Source organism: Hypanus sabinus, chromosome 1 (genome assembly GCF_030144855.1).
Source record: "Hypanus sabinus isolate sHypSab1 chromosome 1, sHypSab1.hap1, whole genome shotgun sequence".
NCBI lineage: Eukaryota > Metazoa > Chordata > Chondrichthyes > Myliobatiformes > Dasyatidae > Hypanus > Hypanus sabinus.
Window position 1 is genome coordinate 146,752,316 of NC_082706.1, and position 12,051 is coordinate 146,764,366.

Below are 12,051 nucleotides of genomic sequence, written 5' to 3' on the forward strand. Positions count from 1 at the left end.
ACCATACAGGTAATATACGTCGTCAATACTAAATCTGAAAGCACGGGTATAATAATAATCAATAAGAAATAGCTCTATCGTTGTCTAGGGGATAATGTATTGTCCAATGAAAATATAAAAGTCACTGTTAGTTCGTTCAAGCTGCAGTGTTTTGGGGTTGAGAGAAAGATGGGTTAAACTTGCCCAGTTCTTTTATGATGTCAATCCTTCGAGTCGTGGGGAGTTGGTTTCCCCGTTGTTAGCTAAAAGCCACCGGATCCGGGGCAAATGGAACCGAACGCACGTGGCCTCCTCCCACTGGCTTCCGCTATTACGGGATCGCTAGCGTTTCTTCTGGTGCGTCTGAGGGGCTGTTCCCACAGACCCTCTTTTATCCTGACTCACAGGGTCTCAGATGTCAATCAGGTTGGGGTGAGGCAATCCCTCCCTCAACCAGCCCACTTTGCCTGAGGGCTTCCACATAGCACAGTATTGCAATACACAAGTTCGTCTCCAAGAGACAATGGCCGTTTCCCGTAGCTTTATATCGCCGGGGGGGGGGGGGGGGGGGAGGGGGAACAAGACATTCCGCACATCTCTCTCTCATTTCCTGGGTCTCCTGACCCAAGTCAATAGTGATCTTGTGATTCTCACAAAGGAGGGGGCTACCCTACACCCTTCGGCCCCTCAGAGCTGTGGTACATGCATAACACCCTTAATAGGTGTTGCTGAGCCAAAAGTCAGCATAAGAGAGCAAAATAGAAGTGGTAGAGGCAGATACTGTAACAATGTTTAAAAGATGAATAAACTCTTTTTGGGCTTCTAGCCGGGTACAGGTATCGATTTTAACTGACATTTTGATGACAAACTCTGCCACCTTCTTCAGGGATGATGCCTGGGCCATCCTCCTGATTGGTTAGTCGTCATCCAATCAGGTTTCCGCTGTCCCACCTTGTTTACAACGGAATTCCAGTTCTTACAGTGAGACCTTCAATTTTGTTAAAATTCTTTTCCTCTAGTTTTATTTCAATATCTTCCTTCACCAGGTGATCCCAAAAGCCACTGGCATGGCACAATAGTTTTGCGCCGTCAAAGTCAATCCTGTGGCCACTACGAATGCAGTGTTCTGCTACCGTCAATTTCTCCAGGTAACCCAAAATGTTACACTTCCTGTGCTCCTTGATGCAGTTTTCCTCCATGTGTCCTGACCCAATATACGCTGCTCCACATTCACAGGGAATCTTGTAAACGTGAGCCATCCTGAGTCCCAGGTCATCTTTGAACTACATACACTGTGATTTAAGCTTCCCTGCTGCTTTGTGGATGTTATTAATCCTGTAATTCTTCAAGATCCTAATGATCCTTCCAGAAATGTGGAAATATAAGGAAAACAGGTGGTAGTGATGAGCAGAAGGAACCTGTTGGCAGAACTTGTCATCGAAACGTTAGTTAAAATCATTACTCATACCCAGCTGGAAGCCCGAAAGAGTTAATTCATCATTCATGCCATGAAAGCACTAGATCCTTTCTCGGTGTTTAAAAAATAGTTAGATAGGTACCAGATAGGAAATGTGTCCGGGGGTATGAGCTTAAGTGGGCATATAATATCAGCAGAAACAGGTATCTGTCACATTTCAGATTCTAAATAATTTACTCAGTAATACTGAGATAATAAAAATACTGTAGATGTACATATTAATATAAATTGCAAATATGACATACAGTTGAAAATACAACAGTATAATATACCAGCACTGTCATAAATATTGTGTACTGCATTGTAGCAGAGTGTTCAGAAGTCTCACCACCTGGGAGAAGACACTGTTACCCAGCCTCACAGCCCTTGTTCTTAAACTGCGGTTCCTCCTGCTTGGAGGAAGAGATCATGGGATGGATGGGAGGGGTCCTCGACAATGCTGAAGGCTCTACAAACTGTTCTTCTGGTATATGTCTTGTATGGGGCTGGCAGGTAGGAGAGAAACCCCAATGATTCTCTCACAATCTGTTAGAGTCATAGAATACTACAGTACAAAAACAGGCTTGTCGGCCTGTTTTAATCTGTGCTGGAACATTAATCTGCTTAGTCTCATTGCCCTGTTGCAAGGAATGTCTTGCAATTCCCATACCAAATGATGATACAGCTGGTCAGGACCCCTGGATGGTACTCCAGTAGAATATAATTAGCATGGGGATGGGGAGTCTCGCTCGCCTCATTCTCCTCAGGAAGTGGAGGTGATGCTGTGTTTAGGTAGTGTTGAGGAACCAGGTGTGATCATTGGTGATGTGCACTCTAACAAACTTGGTGCACTGGACTCTTTCCATGGAGGAGCTGATGATATGCAGTAAGGAGAAGTCAGCCTGCATCATTCTATGAAGTATAAAGTTGAGGTAGAAAATATCCATTGCTGTATAAATGGATATTTTTTACATTTGTATCATGAATAGTTCATTGTTGGAAAATAATATGAAATAAACAGGTTTGAACTTTACAACCCTTAGCATAGCACCTTTGTTAGCTATTATCAATAAATAAACATTAATCATGCTCACACTTTGTTGATATGTGGTTCCAAAAATATAAGCAGCATTCAGCTTCGATATGGTATCAGGACACAACTGTAAAATCAATAATTAAACAATCAAACAAATTGGCATATACATAATGCCACTATTACAAAGGTACAAAATATTTTTGTTGCAGAATTCAAGGATTTCTCCAAACTTTCACTGACCTGTGCTTTTGTGATGCAAATAATAATCAAGTTAGCAGTGCACAAAGATAAAATGGACAAAATAACAGGAAAAGTAAAATCTTGTCTGACAAATTTATTAGAATTCTTTGAAAAATGACAGGTAGAATAGACAGAGGAGAGTCAATGGATGCTTACTTGGATTTTCAGAAGGCCTTTGACAGGTGCCACACAAGGTTACTTAACAAGAAAAGAGCCCATGGTATTACAGCAAAAATACTAGCATGGATAGAAAATTTGCAGACTGGTAGAAGGCAAAGAGTGGGAATAAATGGGGCCTATTCTGATCGGCTGTTAGTAACTAGTGGTGTTCTGCAGGCATCATTATTGGACCACTCTGTTTGTATTATATCTCAATGACTTGGAGGATGAAATTGATGGCTTTGTGGTAGAGTTTGCAGATTATACAAAGATATGTGGAGAGCCAGGCAGGGTTGCGGAAGCAGGGAACCTGCAGAAGGACTTGGACAGATTAGGAGAAAGGGCAAAGAAGTGGCAAATGGAATACAGTGCAGGGAAGTGTATGGTCACACACTTTGTTGAAAGGAATAAAGGTGTAGACTATTTTCTAAACCGGGAAAGAAATCAAAAATCAGAGGTGCAAAGGGACCTGTGAGTCCTTGTGCAGGATTCTCTAAAGGTTAACTTGCAGTTTGAGTCAATGGTAAGGAAGGCAAATGCAATGTTAGCATTCATTTCAGGAGGACTAGAATATAAGTGATTTTATTAAGAAGTGTTGCTGAGGCTTTATAGCCACATTTGCAGGACTTTGAGCAGTTTTGGGCCCCTTATCTAAGAAAAGGTTTGCTGGCATTGGAAAAACTATGGAGGAAGTTCTTGAGAATGATTCCAGGATTGAAAGGGTTAAAGTATGAGAAGCATTTGACTGCTCTGGGTCTGTACTTGCTGAAGTTTAGAAGAATGAGGGTATCTCATTGAAAACTGAGCTGGGAAAACAGAGACACCTCCTTCTCCCTTATTAGGGAGAGAGTGAGCCTGTGGTATGTCATATACCAGATGAAACGCAAAGTCTTTGGGTAACTGCAAGTCTGTGTCTTTGTTATTGTTTTGCTCACGCTTGAGTGCTCTGTGGCAGGTGCCAATATATTTTTTTTGCCAGTGGGGGAGGGGGTTTGTTGTTTGCTGCTGCTTACGTGTGGGAGGGAGAGGAGCTGGGGGGGGACATCGGGGTTCCAACATTTAACTGTCGTTCACACTTTGGGGCACTCCTGCTTTCATGGTTGATTGCTAAGAAAAGGCATTTCAGGATGTATATTGTGTACATTTCTCTTACATTAAATTGGACCTTTGAACCTATTGAATATTGGAAGGCTGAGATAGAGTGGATGGGGAGAGGATGTTTTCTATAGTGGGTGATATAATGTATTCCAGTAATTTTTGAGTAATACTGTAAAAACAATCAAAAAAACACAGGATAAGTTGTTAATATCCCTTTTGCCAATGGGTTGTGAGCATTTGCTCGAGACTGCATTGATGTTGGGAATGGCACGCAGGGCTCTTCAAGTGGCACCTTCCTTCCTCAACGTTTCATTGATTAGCCACTACATCTCCGGAGGACCTGACGAAGACTTCTAACATTTCAGAGTTACTCCATGTTGTGTCCTCCCACTCTCTTGATGCTGTCTTGGAGCCCTCGCTTGACCCAAAGCCATTGACTGTTTCTTGCTGCTGTCTCTGATGACTTGCCTTAGGTCTTTCAGCAATTTGATGGTGGATGCAGCTATAAATCCTCTACACCCCACATTCAATGAACAAACTTTGCTTCTCCAGCCCTGTCGCCGAGCTTCAGCTGCTATATCTGCATAGCGTAGCCTCTTGTGCTCACTGAATCCTCCCATGGTACTGTGAGTTTCACAATGTAGAGTAGACAATCTGTAATGAATTGGACCAGAGAACCAAGTCTGGCCTGAGGTTGGTGGTGCCAACTTCTGGTGGAAAGACATCCGCCAGCAATTTTCCAGTCATGGACCATATTCATCTGTCCTGTTTCTGGCTTAATAGGTAGACTTGTTCGTCTTTTTGCTCCCTCCCAGATGAATGCTGCTGTTGTCAGGGTGTTAATTGTTCTAGGGGACAAGGAGTTGGTTGCTATCCTCTTGGTCCTGATTACCAATGCCAGACTCTTCAAGACCTGGTTGTGATGCCATGGGTATCTACCTTGTGTGAGGCTGGTTTTGCAGCTTGCTAGGATGAGGGTTGCCAGAATTGAGTACAGGGCACAAATCAGGTCCTTACCAAACCACTGATGGAGGTTTTTTTTTTTGACTGGGAAGCACATCATATGTAGCTCTGATGAGAAAGCTAAGTCTGTTTGCTTCCATCTCCCATATGTCCTTCCAGCTGATTTTCCTCTTCTCAATGCTTTCCCACCACATCCATTGCCCCTGCGTAGCCAGGGAGACAGCTTTTGCAATTCTGTCTGACTCTCCCTGTCATCAAACTTCCTTGACAACCATCTTCTTTCCCCCTGGAATTGTGACCTTGTCCCAGGTGGGTCTACTTGCTGTCAGACCAAAGCTATATCTACCCTGTAGGACTTGCCTCACAATGTCTCTATGCCTAAGTTGCTGTTGCTTGGTGTACCACATCAGCTGGGGTCCATTTCCACCCAGATGATAAGGTCCATGCAGCATTACTGATGGTCTTGTCACAAGAGTCTTTGAGTGTCATCTGTATTAGTACCTTAGAACACTTGAATTCCTCTGTAAGGCTAGTGAAAGGTAGTTCAAGGACTCCTTTACCACAGAGACTGATGTTATTGATACACCTTGGGACACTGAGCCACTTCTTTATGAATGTGATGGTTCGCTCGAGCTTCTTCACAGTTGTTAGTGGGACCTCATAGACAGTGAGTGGCCACATCACCGGGGAGGAGTCCAAATTGTAAGCACTAGACCTTCAGTTTTCCAGGCAGCATGGTCTTTTCAATGTTATCCAGGCCGTTGGCGATGTGTTGCTTTAGATGTTGCACATGTTCTTCGTCCATGAGGCAGGCATTGTACCATTTACCCAGGCTTTTGACAGGCTGTTCAGACACTGTTGGAATTGGGTCATCACTGATGAAGAACTTTATGTCTTTCAGCATTTCCTTGAATATGGAGAAGCTCCGTGACTTGCTGGGTTTGATTACATTCTAGCCCACTTGATGTTTTCCAAGTAGTCGCTTAGTGCATGTTAATAGTAGTGGTCAATGTTGTTACATCGTCCATGTACATCCTGACAGGGAGGAGACAAAGTCCAGCACTTGTTCTTTCACTGCCTACCACCCATCTTGAAGCCCTGATAATGACCTCCACTGTGAAGGCCAGGGGTGGAGATTGTGAACCTGCCATAATGCTTCCTTCCAGTCTCTGCCATGTTATGGTAAAATCTAATGTTGTGAAGCAAAATTGCAGGGCTTGGACATATAATTTCACCAGTGTTGTGATGGGCTCTGGTATCTGGAAGAATCAAACGTTTCCCGGAGGAGTGCATGGGGAATTGAGCCAAATGCATTGTCAAGGTCCAGGAAGATCACAAAGGGATTTCTTTTGTCCTTCCTAGCTGCCATATCTGTTGCCATATCATGCTTGTATGTTCCAAACACCCGGGAAACCATGGAATTCCTGCTTTCAATGTACTTGTTCCTCTCCAGTTAGCTGGCCAACCTCTGTCCTTTTACAGTGAAGAGGATTTTCCCCTTGATGCTTAGAGGCAGATTGGTCGAAACTGACTGATGCTTTCAGCATCTTTTTCTTTTGAAATCAGGTCACTGACAGCCCTTTGCCTACTGTTGTTCGCATAATTCAGTATGGGTTATAAATATGTGAATAGTGTATGTCATCAAGGCACCATGACATATATGTATGCTTTATTAAAAGCTAAGAACAAAGTGGGCATGTTTATTTCCAGGTCCATATTTTTCTTTTGATTGGTTTTACGTTTTGGAGTTAAAAAACATAGCACCTAGGACACAAGTAGAGCCTCAGAATAGAGGGACGTCCATTTAGAACAGAGATGAGAGGGAATTTCTTTATCCAGAGAGTGGTGAATCTGTGGAATTAATTGCCAAAGACGGCTGTGGAGGCCAAGTCATTGAGTATATTTAAAGTGGAGGTTGATAGCTTCTTGGTTAGTCGGGAGAAGAGGGTTGAGAGGGATAATGAATCAGCCATGATGGAATGGCGAAGCAGACTTCATAAGCCGAGTGGCTTAATTCTGCTCCTATGTTTTATGGCCTTAAAATCTGACAGCAGCTTCTGGAGTATACCATATCCAATTAAATTAAAATGCAGAAATTGTAGTTTGCTGCTCTGTCACATGGGAATCTTCCTCCAATATAATCAGTGGAAATCAAGAAACATTCATAAGCTCACTTCATTATAAAAACTCTGAAAATATCTTGTCTTTTTAAATCTGCTATCAGCAGATTTAATTTGGCATTTTTTGACACTGATCAATAGAAAAAAACTCTTTTGTGTCAAAGCGAAAACAGATCTCTACAAAGTGATCTTAATTGATTACAAATATAAAACACAAATTAATCGATTGCATAAGTACTCATTCCTTTAATAGGACAGAGAAAATCATCACTGGTGCAGCCAATTGGTTTTAGAAGTCATATAATTAGTTAAATGGAGATCACCTGAGTGCAGTCGCGGTGTTTCAATTGATTGTAGTAAAAATACACCTGTATCTGGAAGGTCAACTGCTGGTGAGTCAGTATCCTGGTAAAAACTACATCATGAAGTCAAAAGAATACTCCAAGCAGCTCCATGAAAAGGTTATTGAAAATCACAAGTCAGGAGATGGATACAAGAACATTTCCAAGTCACTGAATATCCCTTGGAGTACAGTTAAGTCAATCATCAAGGAATGGAAAGCATGTAGCACAGCATAGAACATAGAACAATACAGCGCAGTACAGGCCCTTCAGCCCACAATGTTGTGCCGACCCTTAAACAATGCCTCCCATATAACCCCCCACCTTACATTTCTCCATATATCTAAATCTGCCTAGATAGGCTGTCCTCAAAAACAGTCACTGTGCAAGAAGGGGACAAGTGAGAAAGGCCACCAAGAAACCAATGACAATTCTGGTGGAGTTACAAGCTTCAGTGGCTGAGATGGGAGAGACTGCACAAACTATAATTTCTGCTGGGTGCTTCACCAGTTACAGCTTTATGGGAGAGTGGCAAAGAGAAAGCCACTATTGGAAAAAAACCTCAAATGAAATCTTGGCTAGAGGCCACGTGGGAGACTGTGAAATCAGCTGGAGGAAGGTTCTGTAGTCTGATGAAATGAACGTGGAGCTTTTTGGCCATCAGACTAAATGCTGTACATCATCAAAAACACATCCATCCCTACTGTGGAGCCTGGTGGTGGCTGCATCATACCGTGGGGACACTTTACTACAGCAGGTCCTAGAAGGCTTGTGAAAGTAGAGGGTAAAGTAAATGCAGCAAAACATGGGGAAATCCTGAAGAAAAACCTGATGCAGTCTCCAAGAGAATTGTGACTTGGGAGAAGATTTTTTTTTCCCCAACAAGACAATGAGTCAAGCATAAAGCCAGAACTACACAGAAATGGTTTAAAAACAACAAAATTAATGTTCTGGAGTGGTCAAGCCAGAGTCCAGACCTCAATCCAATTGAGAATTTATGGCTGGGCTTGAAAAGGGCTGTTCACTCATGATCCCCATGCAATCTGACAGAGTTTGAGCAGTTGTGTATAGAAGAATGGGGAAAAGTTGCAGTGTCAAGATGTGCAAAGCTGACAGAGACCTACCATACAGAGTCAAGGCTGTAATTGCTACCAAAGGTGCATCTACTAAGTACTGATTTGTAGGGGGCGAGTAATTATGCAATCAAATATTCTGTAATAAATTTAAAGTAATTTATAGAAATATGTTTTCACTTTGACCCAAAAAGGTCTTTTCTGTTGATCAATGTCAAAAAAGCCAAATTAAATCCACTGTGATTCAATGTTGTAAAACAATAAAACATGAAAACTTTCGGGGGGGGGCGGTGAACACTTTTTGTAGGTACTGTAATGTTCAAAGTGCATTTATTATCAAAGTATGTATAAATTATACAACATTGAGATTTATCTCCTTGCGGACAACCACAAAATAAGAAACCCAAAGAACCCATTAAAATAAAATCCATTAAAAATCCAATGTGCAGAGAGGGGGAAAAAAACAAATTGTGCAAACAATAAAAGCAAGCAAATAGCATTCAGAACATAAGTGAGTCCATATAAATTAAGTCTGGAGCAGCCAGAGGAGGCCCACAGCCTCTGTCTCAGTTCATCACATAGGAGAGGAAAACGTCAGAGATTCCCCCAAACACAAAGCCTGGTGCAGCTGGAGAAGGCCCATATCCTCAGCCTCAGTGCACTGGGGAATTGTGCAAATGCGACGGAGCAATAAGCAGAACCAGCCCAACCCACGCCTCCAGTCCTGATACCTTGCCTTTTCAATCTATCTGGCCCAGCATATAAATTGCCCAAACATCGGGTCGTTCCTCACTCTTAAGAGCCAGGCCCTTTTGCATCGATAAGGTCTGGGCCTGGACCCTGCTGCCATGTTCCAGCCACAAATAACCCTTTCAAATTGGCCTGCTGCTTAGATCGATCAAACCTCACTTTTGCTTTAGGTGGATGGGCTCCAAAATCTCCACCAATCTGACTTTTCTGCACTTTGTTCGTTCCAGCTCTGTCTTGAACCTGCCTCAACCTTGCTCCCATCACTTCTCCTCGAATGTGCCTTGCCTTTACTCAGACCCACATGCCTCGATCTTTGAGAATCAGCTTCGCCTTCACTTGACTCTTCATTGTTTGCGGTGATTGTAATATTTTACAAAAAAGTATTATTATGAAAGTATTTAGTTGTACTTCTTACTTTGAGAACCACCAGTAAGTTACTGCCTGCCTTCAGGAGCACCATCTTAAAACAAAAGTATTATAATGTATAGAGCATATTCTGTACAAATTTTTGGGAACACAACCAGTAACTTGTACTTGGAAAGGCCCTATACTGCAACTTGCTACTCTGATCCATATCAATAAGCTGGAAGAAACAGCATGATTCAAAGGCCATGACTGGTGACTTGGAAGACTCACATTCAAGAGAAGATCCAGGTAAATGTGCCTTTCAACATTAAATAATAATCATATGATTATACAGGGAACATTATTTTAAAATGCTTTAAAATAAAACAGAAACATTATTAAGGTTCAATAGATCTCATTAACTGATTCTGAAATCTTGACAAATAATTCAATTGGAAATATTGTACTAGAATTCAACTCATTTTTTCAGACATCCAAATTGAAAATATGAAGTTTTACAGGTTTTTTGATGAATAGAGAAATATCAAGCTATATTTTATGTAATTATATTAGAAATATTACCTGCAAAGTACCTCCAGTTACTTTTTCCCATTTAAGAAAATAACCACGAGCATCATATTTGGCAAGGATAAATTGTAATTCCATATGCTGCAAGCAGTAAAACATAAACAATGAAAAAGAAGCAATCACATTCACAACTTACAAAACTGCTTGTGTTTAAGGTGAAGGGTGCTGTGCAATAAATCTCAACACCTGGCCAGGTATCAGCTGCTGATGGAAAAAATAGCTTTGATAACTGAAGTGAAGGAAGTTTGGCTAACCTGGCTGAGTTTCTTTAAGGAGCTTGGTGGATTGATGGCGAAATCTTGAACATTGCCTATATAAGTCCATAGGACAAACCTTACTGACAAATGCTCACTATCCAGAAGAAATAACAATGGTTCCTTTACCTTAAACTATCTAGCAAGAAGAATGGAACAACTTGTTATCCTGGTACGTTAGAATCTAATGTCTTAGGTGATCTAATGGTTTGTTGTTGTGTAATTAAAAGATAGTGACATAATTGTGCAGCCAGAATTACAGTGTCAATGGTTGTAAATATTTTAGACTAGGTCCATGCCTCTAAAGTACATTGGAAGGCAATACTACAATCATAAACCAACTGAGAAGAATCAATACATTCAGAAGGAGAAACCATGAAAGTAACGTACAACTTCACTAGCTGCTTGCTTAACCTGGTCTATTAAAGTTGTATTTGCTTCGACATTGTGCCTGCTTTATTTAATGCATGTGGTATGCAAATATCATGTTATTTGAATACAGTGGCACTAATTTCCTTCTTCAAACTGGTTTAAGGATCATTTTAAAATCCTTGACATTCCTGTTCATTATCAGTTCCACTCATTAGAATTTTCTTCAATCTCTAACACACAGATAAAGATTATAAATGAACTCAGTAAATACTATAAATAAGTTTTGTGCATTCAGCTAATGACTAGATTTATTTGTGACATGTGCATCAAAAATATCACAACTTACAGTGAAATACAATAATTGTATCAATATGCAACACTGACCAAGGATGTGCTGGGAGCAGCCTGCATGTCTGTCACAGCCTGTCACCACACTTCTGGTCCCAACAGAGCATGCCCACAACTTAGTAACCCTTACAATGATATCTTCCGAATGTGGAAGTAAATCCATGTTGTCATGAGGAGAACATACAAACTCCTTATATATAAACAGTGGCAGGAATTGAATATCTTCTGTCTTTGTCTATACTAATCTCCTGATGATTCTCCCCGATGATTGCCATATGGGAAATGGCAAACTGCTGGCCTGTGCAGCTTTGGAGGACAATCTCGATCTGCTCTAGGTCCAAAGGACATAGTTTCACATTAAAGCATTTAAGCTCGAGGTCCAACAGTTTCAGTTGATTGACCAGCAAGATATATGCAAGGTAACAGGGAAAAGAGCTGAAATGTTATTGGCATTCTAAGTGTAGGGAGTCTCTTCATGTTTCCTGGAACTTCTGTCACTCTTCCTAGTTTTTTTTTGTTTCATTTTAAAGACCTGGGCATTCATTGGCATCTAGAGAAGTGGTAATGAACCATTTTATTTATCAGGTCCAAATATGATGGTAATGTTCAAGATTTGGATGTAGGAATGAAATGTAATATTTCCAAGTTGGCAGCATTGAAGAGTGAAGTGGATTTCAAAGTGATTTACATAAGGTGGGCAAGTGGCCAATTGCATGGCAGCTGCACTGTAATGTGAGATGATCTACTCTGATTCTAAATTGGAAAGAAAGATTATCTCTGAAGCACAAGAGGCCTGTTGTGCTTGTATATCAGTGGCTGAAAGCAAGTGTTTAGTTGCAACAAATCATTAGGAAGGCAGTTGGATTTCATTGCAAGAAGATTTGTGCCTAACTTGCTGCAGCAGTGCAAGCCTTAGTGAGATCCTACCT

General features: G+C 41.3%; 1 protein-coding gene across 1 annotated transcript in view; it reads right to left on the reverse strand.

The window, feature by feature from the left end:
• tmem67 (transmembrane protein 67) overlaps positions 1-12,051 on the reverse strand; it is a 145,966-nt gene that overhangs the window by 104,803 nt on the left and 29,112 nt on the right. Inside the window, exons 9-10 of the mRNA XM_059978620.1 lie at positions 10,143-10,229; positions 2,530-2,595 (exon numbers count right to left, since the gene is read on the reverse strand). Of these exons, the coding sequence (XP_059834603.1) occupies positions 2,530-2,595; positions 10,143-10,229 (153 nt within the window). The remainder of the gene's footprint in view (positions 1-2,529; positions 2,596-10,142; positions 10,230-12,051) is intronic.